Here is a 22,395-nt window from a genome sequence, read left to right as displayed (position 1 = left end):
ATTTTTGGGGGGATAAAAATGTTCTAACGTTGATTGTGGTGACAGAGGTACAACCCTACAAATATACAGAAAAAACCACTGGATTATGTACTTTTTTTAAAAAATGGAGGGTATCACAAATCATGTAAATGGGTAGAAGTGTTGAATGCCTATGAAAGTAGAAATATCTGGATTGGGGGACAAATCCTAACACTTAAAAACTAAAAGACACGGCCACAACTGATGACTGTCCTGACAGGGTGCACAACAGAGAACCCCTGTGGGAGCAGGAGAACAGTGGGATGCAGACCCCTAATTCTCATAAAAAGACCAGACTTAATGGTCTGACTGAGACTAGAAGAATCCCGGCGGTCATGGTCCCCAAACCTTCTGTTGGCCTAGGATAGGAACCATTCCCGAAGACAACTCATCAGACATGGAATGGTCTGGACAATGGGTTGGAGAGAGATGCTGATGAGGAGTGAGCTACTTTATCAGGTGGACACTTGAGACTGTGTTGGCACCTCCTGTCTGGAGGGGAGATGGTAGGGTAGAGAGGATTAGAAACTGGCAAAACGGTCATGAAAGGACAGACTGGAAGGAGGGAGCGGGCTGACTCATTAAAATTAGGAGGAGAGTAAATGGGAGTATGGAGTAAGGTGTACATAAGTTTATATGTGAGAGACTGACTTGATTTGTAAACTTTCACTTAAAGCACAATAAAAATTATTTTAAACAAATGGAGTGAAGAAGCAATATTCAGGTTGAGACTTATGCATATATGGACAAATCCAAATTTCTGTAGAGAAAACAAAATAAACAGAATTTATCGTGAAAAAAAAAAAAAACTAAAAGATAAACACAAAACCAGAAAAAAAGGGGGCCGTTCTACTCCATTCTATAGGGTCACTATGAGTCAGAAATCAACTCGAGAGCAACAGGTTTTTTTTTTTTGGTTTATTATGACTTCAGGGATGCTTTAAATTTACCCTAAACAAAAGTAAAAGGTACAACAAATAATGAAATAATATTGAATGTACATATCCCAAACAAAGTAACAAAAATATACAAAAAACAAAAACCTGTAAAAAGTAAATCTGAATCACTGTAATTGTAAGCCTCAATATTTCCTTAACAGAATATGACAAAACAAATCAAAAGTACAGAACTGCTATAAAGCATAAATTAAACCTTTCCTCTTGGTTGGGCAAACTTGGCGGAGTCAGGTTTGAGGGTAGGAGGAGGGACAAAAAATTGTAATAAATATATAATATACATAGATATAGAAAGAGAATACAATAAGACAAATGTGGTAAAATATTAATAACTGGTGAATCTGGGCACACTGTTGTAACCTTTCTCTAGGTTTAAGTAATTCAAGGTTTGAAATTTTTTCAATATTAAAACATTTTTTGAGTAAAATTAATAGTTACATAATACAGAGACTGAGAAAGCAAAGAGATAGTTTCTTCTCAGGGATACAAGGATTGTTCACAAATTTGTTCTTGTCCTGGGATACATCCAGTTAAATACCTAGAGATTTTATATAACACATCCTTAGACCATATGTAAAACCACAAAATTATCAGTAACATATCCAAATTCATGCATTGTGTAACAATGCTTAGAGGAATTTCAACATGTATACCTGCAATGTTAAGGAAAAAGAAATAATGGTCTGTTTCCACCTAAAGAATTGAGAAAGAAAAAAAAGGGAAAGTTGAAAAGAGGAAATACTAAAACTTAAGAAAGTAAAGGAAAAGAAAAAATAGATTTGGTAAAAACACCATTAGAGAGGGTTTCAAGGAAAATGGTATAATCAGAGAGAGCAGGGTAGGTTAAAAATATGAAAAGGTAGGAGGTGAATTAAAAAACAAAAAAAGGGTTGAGGAAGAGTACAGTGGAGGTTGCAAGGAATACAGATGGGAAGGGCTGGGTACTGCAGAAATAAGGGTTTGTATTCAGTTTGGTGGCTGTGTTTTAACAGGAATGAAGATACATCAATTTGACTTTCCTCCCAAATTGGCTCTCCACCCCAAATTAAGAGCATCACAATTCACTCTGCCTCCTATAACAGGAGATCCAGAGGGGACGGTAGAAAAGATCAATGAAAAAGGCAGGCTGGGAGGGGACTCAATAAACTGAAGAGCTCCATGCCCCACCAGGCCATGCTAGCTGACTTCTGGATGTGGAAATGAGAGCCCAATGTTGTCAGATCCTCCAACTTCAGAAGGCAGGCAGAAATCCACATTTTTAGATGAAATCTTCAGATTTTTAATGATTGACAACCAATGCAATTTTTCTTTTTTAACTCCGTACAGGCCAAACAAGCCCTCTCAACTCTTCCCATCTTCACTGTGGTTACCTTTCACCAAGCTCCCAATCTCTTCCCTTCTCCATTCCATCTTCACCAACTCCAGACTTGGCTTTCTAAAACCATGATGTCAAACTCTCCATAAACTTCTCTTTCCTACAGAGCAAACACCAAACCTTCAGATTAGCCTTCAAGGCTTTCCATTAATGCAGCCATATGTGTGTGCATCTCATCTTCTACCTTAGTCTCCTGCCTTAATCCCCACATCATTTAAAAAAAAAAAACCTGTTGCCATTGAGTCGATTCTGCCTCACAGCTGACTGCCTGCTAACCTAAAGGTTGGCAGTTCGAAGCCACCCAGTGGCTCCAAAGAAGAAAGTCCTAGAGAACTACTTCCATAAAGACTACAACCAAGAAAACCCTATGGAGTAGTTCTACCCTATAACATATAGAGTCGCCATGAGCCTCACGTCACAGTATTCCCAAAACACTCTCTTCATTTTCTCACTGCTGTGCCTTGTCTAAAACCATTCGCTCAACTTAGAATGCCCACCCCACTCCCCTGAGGTTCTATGTTCATTCAGTCATTACTCCAGTCCACAAACATATACTGGGCACCTGACTTTGTGCCCGACACTGTTCTAGGCACTGCGGACACAGCAGTGAACAAAACAGGCAAAAATCTCTGCCTTCATGGAGTTTATACGGGGGGAGAAAGATGGCTGGTAAAATGTATACAGTAAGTCACATAGCAACAGGTGCTTTGAAGCAAGAAAAAAGCATGAAGGATAGGATAGGGGAAAGGCAAAGGGGATGGCAGGTAGGAAAGGTTGCATCATTTTGAATGTGATATTAGAAGTTAAGGAGATAAACAACTGGGACAAGAAGGTTCCAGGCAAAGGAACATCAACAGCAAAGGATTCAGGCAGAAATGTACCTGGTATTTCAAGCTGACATTCTACTCTCACTTTCAAAGCCCAGCTCCAGTGCCATTAACTTGATGAAACCGTTTTTGATTCTTCCAAGCCAGAATTATTCATTCCCTCAACATTGTATCTTCCTTAAGTTACCTCGGGCAGTATAAACCTTCTTTTCAGACATATTCAAGACTGACAGTTAGTCAATTAATTAAAAAAAAAAAAATCAGTTAAAGGAAGAAATCTTTTTTAAAAACAATAGATACGTGTTAACCATTTTAACATCAAACATACAACTGCACATTCGTTTCCCAAGACCTTTTGAGCATGAGTCTGCTGCATACAGTTCTCTACCTTCTTGGATAGGCCACACTCAAAATCCATCATCTACAATGACCATTTCCCTTTTTTTTAAAATAAAACAAACACTGGAGGCGGAGTCAAGATAGCTGAATAAGACAGACACTTCGAAGAAGCCCTCGTATCAACAAAGACCCGAAGAAACAAGTGAAACGAGTACACTTGTGACAAGCTGGGAGCCCTGAGCTTCAAAGGCAAGCTTAGAAAACAAACTGAGGGGCAGGCGAAGGAAGAGACCGTCCAGAAGCGCAGTGGAGACACCGGACCTGAATCGCGGGGAGGCCTCACGCACCATTCTGGGAGCGGCTGTGGCGGCGGGCGGGCTGGTACTAGCGTTTGGCCGCGGTTTCCTCAGGGAGAAGCAGCCAGCCACACAGCCCACTCACACCTCTGGAACCTAAGAAGAACGGCCCTCTCGGCAAAGGCTAAGGACTTGCCTATATTTCACCGCCCCCCCCACCCCCACCCCCACCCTGGCTTCAGCGGCTGAATTCCCTGGGCCTGAAATAGGCCCAGAAACACTGGCAGCTTAATGGTTAAGTGCTATGGCTGCTAACCAAAGGGTCGGCAGTTCGAATCCACCAGGCGCTCCTGGGAAACTCTATGGGGCAGTTCTCCTCTGTCCTATAGGGTTGCTGCTATGAGTCGGAATCGACTCGACGGCACTGGGTTTAGTTTTTTTTCGTTTGAGATAGGCCCAGTTGAGCACCTAAAGCCATCCTCCCAGCCTTGGGGTGGGAAAAAACTTGCACATGGGGAAAAAGATAATTTGCTAGCTCCACTAACCAAGGGAGCTCAGGACAGAAGCAGCTCCTGTCCAAGCATAAACCGTCCATGGGCCTTAAGCACCTTTCCCTTCTGCGTGGACCTGTGTGGGCCTATTTTGGGAGAATAGGCCCTTGTTGGCAGACTCCAACCATTTCAGCTGTGCAGTGGAGAGGTGGGTGTTTGATGTTTGACATTGCTTTGCTTGTTAAACAAGGTCCTCACCTACCCACATCAGGGACCTAAGGACTGGTAGCTCCACTAAGGTCACCCAGCCACCCGCGACAGGGGTCCAAAGATAACTAGTACCTCCCAGTCCTTACAACAAAAACTTTGCGTGCCCACGGTCCCTCGGAAGAACCCACCCACCAGCACGCTCTAGGGAACAGAGACGCATTTTCCTCAGAGACACTCTGGGGTCGGTTCTCAGCCCCCTGCCTTGTTCAGAGCGTGACACCCTGCTGCAATCACATACCTGTATATACACTGATCACCCCTGCCCCTCTAAGACTGTAGGACAGAGCCTGTACCACACACTTGATGATTAGCTACCTGGAAACCTGAGCTGAATTCATACAAGAAAACTGAATGGACTCCTAGACTAATAATACCTGATAACAGCTCTAGCCAGCTGGAGGCAGGACACCAGAGCTCCAAAGGCAAAAACAATCAAGCTAGCTCACTCAAGCAATCCATAAGCGTATACCAAAACAAAACAAAGCAAGAAGCTACAACACAGTAAGCAAGCATAAACTAATACAATGACTTATAGATGGCTCGGAGACAACAATCAATATCAAGTCACATAAAGAAACAGACCATGATCACCTCAAAAGGCTCTCAAAGAATCCAGGGATCTTCTAGATGAAAGTGCATTCCTGGAATTCCCAGAGCCAGAATATAAAAGTATAATATAAAGAACCCTTCAAGACATCAGGAAGAAAATGAGACAATACGCAGAACAAGCCAAGGAACACACAGATAAAGCAATTGAACAAATTAGAAAGATTATTCAGGAACATAATGAAAAGTTTAATAAGCTGGAAAAATCCATAGACAGCAATCAGAAATTCAGAAGATTAACAATAAAATTACAGAAGTAGACAACTCAATAGAAAGTCAGAGGAGCAGAATTGAGCAAACAGACGATAGAATTTCTGAACTCGAAGAGAAATCACTTGGCACTAATATATATGAAGAAAAATCAGATAAAAGAATTTTAAAAAATGAAGAAACCTTGAGAATCATGTGGGACTATCAAGAGAAATAACCTACGAGTGATTGGAGTACCACAACAGGGAGGATAACAGAAAATACAGAGAAATTTGCTGAAGATTTGTTGGCAGAAAACTTCCCTGATATCATGAAAGATAAGAAGATATCTATCCAAGATGCTTATCGAACTCCACATAAGGTAGATCTTAAAAGAAAGCCACCAAGACATATTATAATCAAACTTGCTAAAACCAAATATAAAGAGAGAATTATAAGAGCAGCAAGGGATAAATGAAAAGTCACCTGCAAAGGAGAGCCAATAAGAATAAGCTCAGACTACTTGGCAGAAACCATGCAGGCAAGAAGGCAATGTGATGACATATCTAAAAAACTGAAGTAAAAAAATGGCCTGCCAAGAATCACATATCCATTAAAACTGTCTCTTAAATATGAAGGTGAAATTAAGACATTTCCAGATAAACACAAGTTTAGGGAATTCGTAAAAACCAAACCAAAACTACAAGAAATACTAAAGGGAGTTCTTTGGTTAGAAAAATCAATAATATCAGGTATCAACCCAAAACTAGAACACTGGGCAGAGCACCAGAAGTCAACCCAGACAGGGAAATCCAAAAGAACAAACCAAGGTTATAAAACAAAAACAAAACAAAAGCTCAAAACAGGATAACAGCGATGTTATTGTATAAAAGAAGACAACATTAGCATAATGAAGAGGCACTAAGAGTGTAAACATACACCTTCCATATGGAGAGGAAGATACAGCGATACAAGGAAATAAAAGTTAGGTTTAAATTTAGAAAAATAAGGGTAAATAATAAAGTAACCACAAAGGAGACAAACTATTCTACTCATCAAAATAAAATACAAGAAAAAAATAGAGACTCAGCAGAAACAAAATCAACAACAACAAATATGAGGAAAGGACAATATATAATCTACTCAGCACATAAAACTAAGTGAGAAAAAGAAACTGTCAATAACACACAAAAAACACATCAAAATGACAGCACTGCATTCATGCCTATCCATAACTACCCTGAATGTAAATGGACTAAATGCACCAATAAAGAGACAGAGAGTGGCAGAATGGATTAAAAAACAAGATCTGTCTGTATGCTGCCTACAAGAGACACACCTTAGACTTAGAGACACAAACAAAAACTCAAAGGATGGAAAAAAACATATCAAGCAAAGAACAATCAAAAAAGAGCAGGAGTGGCAACATTAATTTCTGATAAAATAGACTTTAAAGTTAAATCCATCAGAAAGGATAAGGAAGGACACTATATAATGATCGAAGGGACAATACACCAAGAAGATATAACCATATTAGATATTTATGCATCCAAAGACAGGGCTGCAAGACACATAAAACAAACTCTATCAGCATTGAAAAGTGAGAAAGACAGCTCCACAATAATAGTAGGAGACTTCAACACACCACTTTCAGTGGAGGAAAGGACATCCAGGAAGAAGCTCAATAAAGACACAGAGGATCTAAATGCTGCAATCAGCCAACTTGACCTCACAGACATACAGAACATTCCACCCAACAGCAACCAAATATACTTTCTTTTCTAGTGCACATGGAACATTCTCTAGAATAGACCATATATTAGGTCATAAAGCAAGCCTTAGCAGAATCCAAAACATTGAAACATTACAAAGCATCTTCTCTGACCATAAGGCCATAAAAGTAGAAATCAATAACAGAAAAAGAAATCAAACAATTGGAAACTGAACAATACCCAGCTCAAAAAAGACTGGATTATAGAAGACATTAAGGATGGAATAAAGAAATTCATAGAATCCAATGAGAATGAAAACACTTCCTATCAGAACCTTTGGGACACAGCGAAAGCGGTGCTCAGAGGTCAATTTATATCAATAAATGCACACATCCAAAAAGAAGAAAGGGCCAAAGTCAAAGAATTATCCCTACAACTTGAACAAATAGAAAGAGAGCAACAAAAGAAACCCTCAGGCACCAGAAGAAAAGAAATAATAAAAATTAGAGCTGAACTAAATGAAATAGAAAACAGAAAAATAACTGAAAGAATTAACAAAAGCCAAAGCTGTTTTTTTGAAAAAAATCAACAAAATTGATAAATCACTGGCCAAACCGACAAAAGAAAAACAGGAGAGGAAGCAAATAACACGAATAAGAAATGAGATGGGTGATACTACAACAGACCCAACTGAAATTAAAAGAATCATATGAGATTACTATGAAAAATTCTACTCTAACAAATTTGAAAACCTAGAATGAATTCCTAGAAACACACTACCTACCCTAAACTAACACAAACAGAGGTAGAACAACTAAATAGACCCATAACAAAAGAAGAGATTGAAAAGGTAATCAAAAAACTCCCAACAAAAAAAAAGCCCAGGTCTGACAGCTTCACTGCAGAGTTCTACCAAACTTTCAGAGAAGAGTTAACACCACTACTACTAAAGGTATTTCAGAGCATAGAAAAGGACAGAATACTACCAAACTCATTCTATGAAGCCACCATATCCCCAATACTAAAACCAGGTAAAGACACAAGAAAAGAAAATTATAGACCTATATCCCTCATGAATGTAGATGCAAAAATCCTCAACAAAATTCTAGCCAATAGAATTCAACAACATATCAAAAAGTAATTCATCATGACCAAGTGGGATTCATACCGGTATGCAGGGATGGTTCAACATTAAAAAAAACAATGTAATCTACTACATAAATAAAACAAAAGACAAGAATCACATGATTTTATCAATTGATGCAGAAAAGGCATTTGACAAAGTTCAACACCGTTCATGATAAAAACTCTCAGCAAAACAGGAATAGAAGGAAAATTCCTCAACATAATAAAGGGCATTTATGCAAAGCCAACAGCCAACATCACCCTAAATGGAGAGAGCCTGAAAGCATTCCCACTGAGATTGGGAACCAGACAAGGATGCCCTTTATCACCGCCCTTATTCAACATTGTTTTGGAGGTCCTAGCCCAAGCAATTAGGCTAGATAAAGAAATAAAGGGCATCCAGATTGGCAAGGAAGAAGTAAAAGTATCTCTATTTGAAGATGACATGATCTTATACACAGAAAACCCTAAGGAATCCTCCAGAAAACTACTGAAACTAATAGAAGAGTTCAGCAGAGTATCAGGATACAAGATAAACATACAAAAATCAGTTGGGTTCCTCTACACCAACAAAAAGAACATTGAAGAGGAAATCACCAAATCAATGCCATTTACGGTAGACCCCAAGATGATAAAATAGGAATAAATCTTACCAGAGATGTAAAAGACTTATACAAAGAGAACTACAGTACACTTCTGCAAGAAACCAAAATAGACTTAACCTAAGTGGAAAAACATACCTTGCTCATGGATAGGAAGACTTAACATTATAAAAATATCTATTCTACCAAAAGCAATCTATACATTTAATGCAATTGCAATCCAAATCCCAATGACATTCTTTAATGAGATGGAGAAACAAATCACCAACTTCATATGGAAGGTAAAGAGGCCCTGGAAAAATAAGGCATTACTGAAAAAGAAGAACAAAGTGGGAGGCCTTACTTTACCTGATTTTAGAACCTATTATACCGCCACAGTAGTCAAAACAGCCTGGTACGGGTACAACAAAAGATACATACAGCAATGGAACAGAATTGAGAATCCAGACATAAATCCATCCACATATGAGCAGTTGATATTTGACAAAGGCCCCAAAACAGTTAAATGTGGAAAAGACAGTCTTTTCAACAAATGGTGCTGGCAGAACTGGATATCCATCTGCAAAAAAAATGAAACAAGACCCACACATACCTCACTCCATGTACAAAAACGAGCTCAAAATGGATCAAAGACGTAAAGATAAAATCAAAAACGATAAAGATCATGGAAGAAAAAATAGGGACAACGTTAGGAGCCCTAATACATGATATAAACAGTATACAAAACATTATTAAGAATGCAGAAGAAAAACTAGATAACTGGGAGCTCCTGAAAATCAAACACCTATGCTCATCCAAAGACTTCACCGAAAGAGTGAAAAGGCTACCTACAGACTGGGAAAAAGTTTTTAACTATGACATTTTCGGTCAGTGCCTGATCTCTAAAATCTACATAATACTGCAAAAACTCAACTACATAAAGACAAATAACCCAATTAAAAAATGGGCAAAAGATCTGAATAGACACTTCACTAAAGAAGACATTCAGGTAGCTAACAGATACATGAGGAAATGTTCACGATCATTAGCCATTAGAGAAATCCAAATAAAAACTACAATGAGACTCGATCTCAGTCCAACAAGGCTGGCATTAATCAAAAAAACACAAAATAATAAATGTTGGAGAAGTGTGGAGAGACTGTAACACTAATACACTGCTGGTGGGAATGTCAAATGGTACAACCACTTTGGAAATCAATTTGGCACTTCCTTAAAAAGCTAGAAATAGAACTACCATACGATCCAGCAATCCCACTCCTCGGAATATATCCTAGAGAGATAAGAGCCTTTACATGAACAGATATATGCACACCCATGTTTATTGCAGCACTGTTTACGATAGCAAAAAGATGGAAGCAACCAAGGTGCCCATCAACAGATGAATGGATAAATAAATTACGGTACAGTCACATGATGGAATACTACGCATCAATAAAGAACAGTGAGGAATCTGTGAAACATTTTATAGCATGGAGGAACCTGGAACACATTATGCTGAGTGAAATTAATCAGTTGTGAAAGGACAAATATTGTATAGACCACTATTATAAGAGCTTGAGAAACAGTTTAAACTGAGAAGAAAACATTCTTTTGTCGTTACGGGGCGGGGGGAGGGAGGGTGGGAGGATGGGCGACGGGTATTCACTAATTAGGTAGTAGACAAGAACTACTTTAGGTGAAGGGAAAGACAGCACAGGATACAGGGGAGGTCAGCACAACTGGACTAAACCAAAAGCAAAGAAGTTTCCTTAATAAACTGAATGCTTCGAAGGCCAGTGTAGCAGGGGCAGGGGTTTGGGGACCATGGTTTGAGGGGACATCTAAAGTCAATTGGCATAATAAAACCTATTAAGAAAACATTCTGCATCCCACTTTGAAGAGTGGCATCTGGGGTCTTAAACGCTAGCAAGCAGCCATCTAAGATGCATCAATTGGTCTCAACCCACCTGGATCAAAGGAGAATGAAGAACACCAAGGACACAAGGTAATTATGAGCCCAAGAAACAGAAAGGGCCACATGAACCAGAGACTACATCAGCCTGAGACCAGAAGAACTAGATGGTGCCTGGCTACAACCGATGACTGCCCTGACAGGAGCACAACAGAGAATCCCTGAGGGAGCAGGAGAGCAGTGGGATGCAGACCCCAAATTCTCATAAAAAGACTAGACTTAATGGTCTGACTGAGACTAGAAGGGCCCCGGTGGGCATGGCCCCCAGACCTTCTGTTGGCCCAGGACAGGAACCATTCCCAAAGCCAACTCTTCAGGCATGGATTGGACTGGACAATGGGTTGGAGAGGGATGCTGGTGAGGGTTGAGCTTCTTGGATCAGGTGGACACTTGAGACTATATGGGCATCTCCTGCCTGGAAGGGAGATGAGAGGGTAGAGGGGGTTAGAAGTTGGTGAAATGGACATGAAAAGAGAGAGTAGAGGGAGAGAGTGGGCTGTCTCATTAGGGGGAGAGTAATTGGGAGTGTGTATATAGGTTTTTGTGTGAGAGACTGACTTGATTTGTAAACTTTCACTTAAAGCACAATAAAAATTATATTAAAAAAAAAAGTTAGGCATAGAGTTATCATGTGACCTAGCAATTCCATCCGTAGGTATATACCCAAGAGAAATAAAAGCATATGTTCATACAAAATAAAGAAATAAAGCGAGCACTTAAAGATGCCTGAGAAGTTCCCTGGGAGCGGAATCCCTCCACAGGTTTACAGGGATTCCCCAGTCGGTTTCGGTTGTCTTGACCACAGTCTAATTCATCCAAAGACAATTCTTTCATTCGACCTCTTGACTATCAAGTCTTTCCAAAGCATTTCATAAAAATAACCTTTTGTGCTCTTAGTTCATCAATTTGAGTAACATTTATTAAACTTTAATTACAAGTACTACTGGTACAAACGAGTTTGAGAACAAACACAAATGGCTTATGTAAACAAAGAACTCAAAGGGTCCTCCAACTAGAGCTAACCTACCAACCAGAGCGTGGCTGGGAATAGGTCTGCAGGCTTCACTAAGGGAATGCCAAAATTAAGTCCAGCAAAGGATATGAATAGACATTTTTCCAAACAAGATAGACAAACGGCCAATAAGTATATTGAAAGATATTCAACATCATCGGTTTTATTAGGGAAATGCAAATTAAAACCACAATGGGACGCAACTTCTTACTAAGGATGGCTATAATCAGAAAAGACAGTAACGAGTGCTGGCAAACCCGTGGAGAAATTAGTACCCTCAGACACTGTTGATGGGAATGTAAAATGGTGTAGCCACTTTAGAAAACAGTTTGGCAGTTCCTTAAAAAGTTAAACACAAAGTCCCCATATGACCTGGCAATTCCACTACTAGGTATATACCCAAGCAAAATGAAAGCGTATGTCCACATACAAACTTGTCATGAATGTTCACAGCAGCATTATTCACAGTAGCCAGAAAGTGGAAACAACCCAAGTGTCCATCAATTGATGAATGAATAAGCCAATGTGTCATATACATAAAATTTGGCCATAAAAATGAAGTTCTGATACATGCTACAACATCCATGAATCTGGAAAACATTATGTTACGTGACAGGAGAAAAAAAAACCCATTGCTGTCGAGTCAAATCCATCTCACGGCAACACCATGTGTTACATGGGTTTTCTTGGCTCCGCAGGATTTTCTTGGCTGTAATACTTACAGAGGCAGATGCCCAGGCCTTTCTCCTACAGCACTGCTGGGTGGGTTCAAACCACCAACCTTTAGGTTAGTAGTCAAGTCCAAACTGTTTGCACCACTGTAAAAACAGCAAGGCAGCAGCATCATCCAACCTCCTCATCTAACTTCACAAGGGAGAGGAGAGAGAATCATTCTCAACATCAACCCAAGGTTGATCCCTATGAAGTGGAGGTCAAACATACCTCCACCCTCCAATCGTTTTTCCAATTCTGACACCAGCCGTCCTTCCCACACCACTCTCCACTTCTCTGCTGGTGTCGATAATTCCTTGCAATGGCCAAACAGAACTCACAGACCATACTCAAAATTACGGGATTTATAAGGGAAATAACAGGCAGCAATTCAGGATCAGGAACAACCCAGGATATAGTTCTTCAGTCAGGACAGCTCCTTGGCCATGCCCACATGTAGGCCTCTTCTTTGGCCCCTAGGCCCTCAGGCTGGCCTCTGCCCTACTTGGACAAGTTTGTTACAGAGCTCTTTAGCATTGCTGACAAGTTTCCAAAGGACCCCACTCCACCAGGAAGCCTCCTGCCCAAAGGTACTCAGCTCCCTCACTTTGTGGCTCACCACGTCTATTGTAACTGCCTTGCTCTGGGGGCCAGGAAGCCCACACCACTGTCTCATGCGGGCCTCCTGGTTCTGCTGCTGCCATTTATCTGCCGCTGCTTCTTGCCTGGTGCTACTTCTCGCCATCTTGTCTCCGGTGTTACAGCTCGCTCTGTCTCTTGGGTCTAGGAGATTCTCATGCTGGTCTTCTGGTTCTGCTACTGCCATTTCTCTATGTTGCTGCTTCTTGCCTGCCACTGCTTCTCACCATCTTGTCTCCGGTATTATAGCACGCTCTCTCTCTCTCTGTCTCCGGGGTCTAGGAGGTTCTCTGCACAGGGACCATGGTTCCAAAGAATGAGCTCCACTCCTGGCTCTTCTTCTTGGTGGTAATGAGGCCCCTCTACTAGCCTCTGGAATGGCTCATTTTAACCCTAACAGGATGGCAAAACTGACCAATACCCTCGTTAGTTTTCCATGCACCTTATTTGCATGGTCCCATCCCCACAAGGCAAACCCTGGTGGCATACTGGTTAAGAGCTACAACTGCTAACCAAAAGATTGGCAGTTTGAATTCACCTGGCACTCTTTGGAAACTCTACGGGCAGTTCTACTCTGTCCTATAGGGTCGCTATGAGTCAGAATTGACTTGACGGCAAGGGGTTTTTGGTTTCTTTTATCCCCACAAGGGTGCCATGCATTTGCATTATCAGCAAGTTGGGCAAATCCCCTTTTGGGCCACAGGCCCCTTATCTGCATAGTCCCACTCAATCATTTGGTGGGAGTTACAAGACCATGGCTGGACAGTCCATATAAAAGTGATCCATTGCACTGCAGCCACCCAGTGCCCTTAAGTGAAAGAAGCTAGCCATAAAAGGCAGTATATTGTATGATTCCATTTACTGTATTTTTACACAAATAATGTGCACCTTCTACATTTGTTTGCCAACTGCATTCTCCCCCCCTCATGAGTGAGGTACATGCGTAAACTCTGCTGTCAATTTTATTTTATATTTTGCTGTAAAAAATTAGCATAGTGCACTTACAAAAATACCTTGCAGGGGGAGGGTGTGGTTGGCAAACAAACATAAAAGGTGTGCATTATTTGTGTAAAAATACAGTATATCAAATGCTAAGAAGAGACAAATTCATTGAGACAGAAAGTAGATAAGTGGTTGCCAGGTGCTTAGAATGGGGGAGGGAAGAATGGGAAGTGATTGTTAATGGGTAAGAAGTTTCTTTTGAGGTGAGAGAAATGTTCTGGAATTAGACAGTGGTTATGGTTGTAAAGGAGCCCTGGTGCCACAGTGCTTAAAGCACTCGGCTGCTAACCTAAAAGCCAGTGGTTCAAACCCACCAGCCACTCCACAGGAGAAAGATGTGGCAGTCTGCTTTCATAAAAATTTACCAAGTTTGATGGTTATAAACTTTTTGAATATACTAAGAACCACTTAATTGTACACTTAAAAAAAGAAATTCCAGTGCTGGCAATGTTCAATAAATGCTTGTTGGCAGGGGGAAAAAATCAAGCCCAGATATATTAACATAGAAACTTCTACCGTATATATTTATAAGAGGTTGACCTACTGTGTTGGAGCTTGAAGTCCTTGAGGGCAGAGATGGCCTCTCCATACATTTCCCATAACATCTACTATATTAGATTATACTAAATAAGTATTCATTTAAGGTTTATTAAATAAATGAATATCCAGATTTTACTACCTGGGACCTAGAAGTAAAGTGTGTCGGCCAAGATCTCATAACTAATTAGGAAAACTCACTTTTTATTCCCCAGAATCCTGAACTGCCACTAACATGGCACTTCTCTTCATCCACTGATACCATCCTCATCACCATCCAGGGAGCCCTGGTAGCACAACGGTTAAACAGTTAAGGCTACTAACCAAAAGGTTGGCAGTTCAAATCCACCAGCCACTCCTTGGAAACTCTACGAGGCAGTTCTACTCTGTCCTATAGGGTCATTATGAGTTGGAATCAACTTGACAGCAATGGTTTTTTTTAATCACCATCCAGAGAACCCACTCCCAACTTCCATGATACTTAAAATCCAGTTCAAATCCTTCACCTTATTCTATCATCAAATTATACTTATTGATCTCCCAATATGTTTTTCTACCTCTTTAACATCATTCCCTAAGATAGAAATGCCCCAAATTCTTCACCTCATTAGTTCTTTTCAAACACCCTAAAGCCAGAAAGGACCACCATCATCTTCATTTCACAAATGAGAAAAAGTGTCATGTCTAAGGTCACCTGGTCTTCCGGACTCAAAATTCATCTTTATTCACATAGGTTATCATATTTTTTCAAGCATTTTTCTTTTTGGCAACTTAGATTTTAAAAGAATAAGTACAAATGATAAAATAAAATGGTATAAAAGCAAAGATTAAAAAAAAAATTGAAGTATAAAGCCCAGAATGAGTGGGGAATCTTAGGGGCAAGGGGACAACAAAAAAAAGGCTTGTTCAGAACAAGAAGAGCTAAACAAAGGGCCCACTGCTTAGGGAAGATGTAATATCAGGAGATGACAGGGACAATGCAGAATCATTCAGCTTCTTCTTTGCTTTGGTAATCTTCATCAAGGAGCATGATCTTCAAACTGGAAAGGGTAGAACACTGATCAAAAGGAGCTAACATCTAAGGTAAGTGACATGGATAGTGTATAGTAACAGAATACACAGCTAGTTCAAAAGAATTTTGATCTAAACAAATTACACCCCATGATACTGAAAAAATTTTTAGATCTGTCTTAAAAACTACTGCTGCTGAATCTAAGATATCTTGACAAGGTGCCAGAAGTCCAGAAATAAAAGAACACAGTCTCAATTTTCGAAAAAAAGGAGAAATCCAGATCTAGAAAACATCCATGTGTAAACTTGTCACGTATCCCCTGAAAAATTCTAGAATGGATGGGTAACAATTTTAAATGCACTAAAAAGCGAAAGCCACCATGGGCTCTTTATTAAAGCAGGCTATACAACATTTGCTTTTCGATAGGATTACTAAAATGGAAAAAGTTAGGGTACTACAGACATACACAGCATTGATTCTAACAAAACCACCTGACAGAATCTTTTAATGACAGACTAATGAGCAAAATAGCAAAGTGCAGAACAACAAAATCCGTTAAGCTGAACTAAGAAGACGCATAGCTGGTTGAACACCTGGTTAATTAATATATCAACATTAACTCCGAAAGAAGTCTCCAGTGAAATATCACAGGGTTCCATCTTTTTCCATGACCTAGACAACTTGTATGAATAAAGCCACAGAGCTGCTGCTTCACACAAGTGCCACAAAGCTATAAGTGACCCAACTGACAGAATCAGGCTCCAGGAAGGTCAGAAAAGGCTAAAATCACAGTTTAAAATCAAAAATGAAAAATGACAGGGAGTCAAGGCCAGTATTTAGATTTTAAAACTCAAATAAATGATGGTGAAAACTTCCGTTTATGTGAAAAATACCTGGGTGATAAAAGTCACTAAAAAACCTATGCCCAATCATCTGTCCAGACTAGATTACTATAGTTCTCTTACAAATCAATTTTTAAAAAGATGTTTTCCACATGAATCGTTCCGAGATCCTCATCTTAGAAACAGTTATAACAAGAATCTACAAATACTATCTAGTTAAAACTTCAGTTTTAGATCCAGCATTACTCAGCTATATCTAAGAGTTAGAAAACATTTTATCAGATTAATTTATTGATATCTATATCAGTAACAGAAATCGACTCAACAGCAAAGGGAATATCAGTGATAAATATGTTAATTCCTTGAAAGAAGTATGAGATATTAAATCCAAGTCCCTTTTTTAACAGAAGAGGAAACTAAGAAAACAAAGAAATTAAGTGACTTGCCCCAAATTACACAGCTGCTTAGCAAAGGCCATGACCCCTTGATCAGTACCCTTGCCCTACACCATGTGGGTTTCCAGCCCTCTGTTTTCCTTTCTTAAAATTTGCACTCTGCACTAAAGAGTCAGAAAGCATATACAAATACATCTAACACTGTATCTCGCCAATAAATTTGCTTAGCAAAAAAAACCCAGAGCACATTAGTTCATATTTTGACATAGTATGATCTCTTAGAAGTTTGACAACCAGTATCTGTTGCAAAAAGGCATTCCAATATACAAATTTTTTTATTCTCAAATAAAGTATGATTACTTATAAAAGCATATCCCATACCCTATTTAACACTAGAAAAAAAACAAAGTAGAAGTTATTACATGGATGAAAAGCTTTTAATGGATATGCCATTGTTTGCTGTGTTCAAAATCCCTCCCCCCTCATAAAATGTACCATTAAGCAAATTATTAAAAGATTTTAGGGTGGCAGAGCATTTATGCTGAAGCCCTCTTGCTCCCTCCTCACTTCCCCAAAGCCACGCCCCTTCAAGAGCCCAAAGATATAAATATTGTCCAGAGGGATTAGCCAGCAGATTCCCCTGTGGTCTGATGTCCAGCCTCCCTTCCCTCATCCCTTTGGTTTAAAGACAAGTGGAGAACTGAGAATTGATAAAGGGGCAAGTCAGCAAGGTTGGGGCTGGTTATCACTAGCATCTGCTAGGCCAGCTCCAGCAGGACCCACCCACCCCAGCTAGACCTGGGTGTCTCTCATTTCCCAGGGCCTGAATCCTCTGGCTCCTCTGGGACCCCTTTTGAAAGGAAGAGGGAACTTTACTGTCCGGATGGCCTCCTCTCCAGTCTCATCCATTAAAGCCCTAGCAAGCTCTTTGTTTCCAACAGCTGTGGGGCGCCCCCCACCCCTCCGCAGGCGGCCTTGGAGAGAGGTGAGAGGTCACTCTCTCCGCTCCAATTGCTGCCAATCTCCAGGCCCTCGGGCAAAACACACCAACACAAACACATGCACAGGATTATTCCCTTGGAATCAGTTCTGTCTTCACACCACCTTAATAACCGAGGGTCACCCCTTGCTACTGCTACACAGGGGCACTCCCTGGGACCCAAGTACCTCCTTTTATACCCAAACCCTACACAGGCTGACTCTGTAGCCCCCTTCCTCTGAGCCGACACATACAGGATTCACTCACTCCAGGGTCCTCACCCTGACCCCTCAACGCATACCACACGGTGGCTTCCAGAGCCCCAGGCTTTAACCATGCACAACACACAAAATATAGGGTAACTACTCGGGCCCCGGTTTCCCTCCAAACCCCCAGCGCCCACCTCTGAACCAAAGGACACACAAACACACAGAGTCACCTCGCTTCACCTATCCGCGTCATCTGGGCCACCCTTTCCCTTTACCCCCACGACCCCTTCGAGGCCCCAGTGCCCTGAGGAAGAACCTCCCCAGCACCTGGTCACTCCCTTGGCCCTCAGCCTCGGTCTCCTGCTCCTCACCGTCTCCCACCCACAGCGCACGCACACGCGCACACACACACAGAATCACTGCCTGGGGCCGCCCTCCCGCCCCTGAGCCTCCACAACACCAACATGCACTCCCGCGTGCACACCCACGATCACGCCGGGGCCCCGGCCGCCTGCCTCCGCCTTGTCGGGTACCGGCCTCGCCACCTCACAACACGCGGGGGCCGTTCTCTCCCAGCCACTCGACACACACGGACGCACGCACGGCCACTCCCCATCCCCATCGCCCGTCCCCAAACCCGCACGGCGCGCTTGGCCCTCTGTCCTCAATCACCCTCGGGCCCCACTCCCCGGGACCCCCACCCCGAGGCCTTTCCCAGCCCCACCACCCGGACCCAGAGGGAGGCGGCGGCGGCGGAGGGTGGGAGGGAGGGAGGCACTCAGGGGGCGGGCTCCGGCCGGTCCTACCTGAGCAGTTGATGCTCTTGCCTTTGCCGCCGGGACAGTCCCCGCCGCTGCCGCCGCCGCTGCTACCGCCACCCGGGGGCTGGTTGGACGCGCGGCTCCCGGGCAGAGAGAAGGCGAAGAGCAGAAGCATCGACGTGTAGCAGCAGAAGGCGAGCGGGGGCGCAGCAGGCAGCCGGAGCGGCGCCTCAGCGGCCGCGGCGCCCATGACTGGCGCCCCTGGACGGCGGGAAGCGCAGGGAGCCGCAGGCCGGGGGCATCCAGCCGCGCGCCGGAGCCCCGCCGCTGCCGCCGCGCCTCCTAGCAGCCGTGCCGCTGCGGCCGGCAGCAGCCCCTCAGCATCCCCCGCCCCACCTGCAGTGCCCACCAGGCCCCGGCCCGCCGCCTCAGGACGGAGTTGGTGGGTCCGGGCGCGTGCGAGGGTCGCGGGCGCGCGAGGGTGCGCGCGAGGGTGCGAGCCCGCGTGGGGGAGACCGAGGCTGAGGGAGCGAGTGCGCGCGCGCGGTGGGCGGGGGTCGCGGGGCGGGGGCAGGCGCAGCCCCTCGCCTCCTCGCTTTCCCTTTGTGTCCGCGGCTGTCGCCACCGCGTCACAAAGACCCCGGCCCGCCCGGTGAGGGGCGCGTGACGGAGCCGCCGGCGGGAGGGGTGGCCGCGACCCCGCCCCGCGCACACCCCCAGCGCCCGCGCGGACAGCTCCGCCCCCGCCCGCGGCCAGCACCGCCTCCAGGGGAGCTATTGTTCCAGTGGCGGGGTGGGAGCGCGGGGGCTGGGGTCGCGGTGCCCCCACGATCCGGCCGTCGTGGGCTGGCCAGCGCCAAGGATGCTCCTTATGCATTACCTAGCAGACATTTTTGCCGCCCTTTGTAAGCGTTTTGAAGCATTACCTTCGCCCAGCAGCTGGGCTTGGAATAAGGGCAGGTGGTCTATTATGCATCTTTTTTCTTGGTGAAGAAAGTAAGCCCCAGAGAGGTAAAGGTGACTTGGTCAAGGTCACATTCGGATTGAAACCCAGGCTCTGACTCCATCTATGCAGTTTTTAGAGATGTGGGTTAATGACTTAATTTCTAGGATCCTCACCCCCACCACCATTCCAGTCTCATATATTCACAGACATGAACTGAATTTAAAATCCCATTTTAAAAATACTGTATTGCCCTCTTCAACTAATTATAGCCAATATTTAGAGAGGATTTGCTATATGCAAGACCTAGACTAGACTCTTTGCCTACATTCTCTCCAAGTCTTTCTTACAGCCCTAAAAAAAAAAAGTAGTTTTTTCTTTTCATCCCCATTCTACAGATGAGGAAGTCAGAACCCAGAGAGGTAAAGTTACAAACCAGAGATGACACAAAGTAAGAGTTGGACTAGAACTCTGATCTGACTCCCAGTCTATTGTTCTTACCATATCTTGCTGGGTGAGACACAGATGAGGGTGGCAGTAAGATCATAAAACTATTTTTTAAAAGTCTATTGCTGTTTTCATTCTACCATACTGTTTCCCATCTCAGAAGGAATTTTAAAATCTCATTGAAAAACTAGCAAATTTGCCTCAAAATTAAAATGTCTGTGTGAAAAGCCACCACAAGCAAAGCCACATTAGAAAAATATTTTCAATATAAATAAGAGGCAATATACTTAATATAAGAAGCTAATATGAATCAAAAACAAAAAAGTTATCATAATAGAAAAATGGGAAACTGACTTGTCTTACAAAAAAATACAGACAATAAATACATGAAAGTGATTTAAACTCCACTACTTAAAAAAAAAAAAAATTTTTTTTTTTTTTTTAGTAAAAATCCAGGAGCCCTGGGGGCTCAGTGGTCAAAGTGCTTGACTGCTAACCAAATGTTCCGCTTTTCGAAACCACCAGCTGCTCCATGGGAGAAAGATTTACAGCCTTGGAAATCCTAGGGGTCGCTGTAAGTCAGAGTTGACTCGACATCAGTGGGTTTGGTTTTTCAGTTTAGTAAAAAGGCAGATTAAAAACATGATTTTTTTTTTTTTACTAATTTACAAGAGTTAAAAGGGTTAACAAAACCTAGCATTATTTGGGGAGTGCAGTTTGACTCTGTATTAAACACCTTGAGAATGTGTTTACCTTGTAATCTAGCAATTCCGTTTTTTGGGACTTATGCTAAAGAAATCATTGGACAAACACACAAAAATATGTGAGGATGTTCATCACAGTATTTTCTATAATAGTTAAATAAAGTATGTTACCTCTCTGTACATTAAAGGTCTCTCGGGTTTGCACTTGACTACTAACCTAAAGGTTGGCAGTTTGAACCTACCCAGTGGTACCACAAAAGGAAGTCCGGATGATCTACTTCCCAAAGGTCACAGCCATTGAAAACCCTATGGAGCAGTTCTACTCTGTTATGCATGAGGTGGCCATGAGTGAGAATCTCCCCAACAGAAATAAGTTTTGGTTGTTGTTGTTGTTAGGTGCCGTCAAGTCGGTTCCGACTCATAGTGACCCTATGCACAACAGAACGAAACACTGCCCGGTCCTTCGTCATCCTTACAACTGTTATTATGCTTGAGCTCATTGTTGCAGCCACTGTGTCAATCCACCTCGTTGAGGGTCTTCCTCTTTTCCGCTGACCCTGTACTCTGCCAAGCATGATGTCCTTCTCCAGGGACTGATCCCTCCTGACAACATGTCCAAAGTAGGTAAGATGCAGTCTCACCATCCTTGCTTCTAAGGAGCGCTCTGGCCGCACTTCTTCCAAGACAGATTTGTTTGTTCTTTTGGCAGTCCATGGTATATTCAATATCCTTCGCCAACACCACAATTCAAAGGTGTCAACTCTTCTTCAGTCTTCCTTATTCATTGTCCAGCTTTCAGATGCATATGATGCGATTGAAAATACCATGGCTTGGGTCAGGCGCACCTTAGTCTTCAGGGTGACATCTTTGCTCTTCAACACTTTGAAGAGGTCCGTTGCAGCAGATTTGCCCAATACAACGCGTCTTTTGATTTCTTGACTGCTGCTTCCATGGCTGTTGATTGTGGAGCCAAGTAAAATGAAATCCTTGACAACTTCAATCTTTTCCCCATTTATCATGATGTTGCCCATTGGTCCAGTTGTGAGGATTTTTGTTTTCTTTATGTTGAGATGTAATCCATACTGAAGGCTGTGGTCTTTGATCTTCATTAGTAAGTGCTTCAAGTCCTCTTCACTTTCAGCAAGCAAGGTTGTGTCATCTGTTGTTGTTTTCCTCTGTACGATGGAATGTTATGCATCTTTAATAATGATCATTAGGTTATGTACATATGAAAAAAGGATACTTATGAGTATATCTAAGAAAATCCTATTGTTCTAAAATATATGTTATGAATGTACATATCGGAAACCCAGGTGGTGTAGTGGTTAACTGCTACGGCTGCTGACCAAGAGGTCAGCAGTTCAAATCCTCCAGGCGCTCCTTGGAAACTCTATGGGGCAGTTCTACTCTGTTCTATAGGGTCGCTTTGAGTCGGAATCAACTCG

The 22,395-nt window shown here is 42.4% G+C and overlaps 1 protein-coding gene across 1 annotated transcript in view; it reads right to left on the bottom strand.

Annotated features, from left to right (window-relative positions):
• TMEFF1 (transmembrane protein with EGF like and two follistatin like domains 1) overlaps positions 1 to 19,202 on the bottom strand; it is a 108,878-nt gene extending 89,676 nt beyond the window's left edge. The window contains exon 1 of the mRNA XM_049896053.1: positions 18,902 to 19,202. Coding sequence (XP_049752010.1) covers positions 18,902 to 19,106 — 205 coding nt within the window. The 5' untranslated portion in view covers positions 19,107 to 19,202. The remainder of the gene's footprint in view (positions 1 to 18,901) is intronic.
• Between the last annotated feature and the right edge of the window lie 3,193 nt (positions 19,203 to 22,395).

The sequence above is a fragment of the Elephas maximus genome, chromosome 9, assembly GCF_024166365.1.
Source record: "Elephas maximus indicus isolate mEleMax1 chromosome 9, mEleMax1 primary haplotype, whole genome shotgun sequence".
Classification (NCBI taxonomy): Eukaryota; Metazoa; Chordata; class Mammalia; order Proboscidea; family Elephantidae; genus Elephas; species Elephas maximus.
The sequence above is the reverse complement of the archived record's forward strand: the minus strand, read 5'-3'. Positions and strand labels throughout refer to the sequence as shown.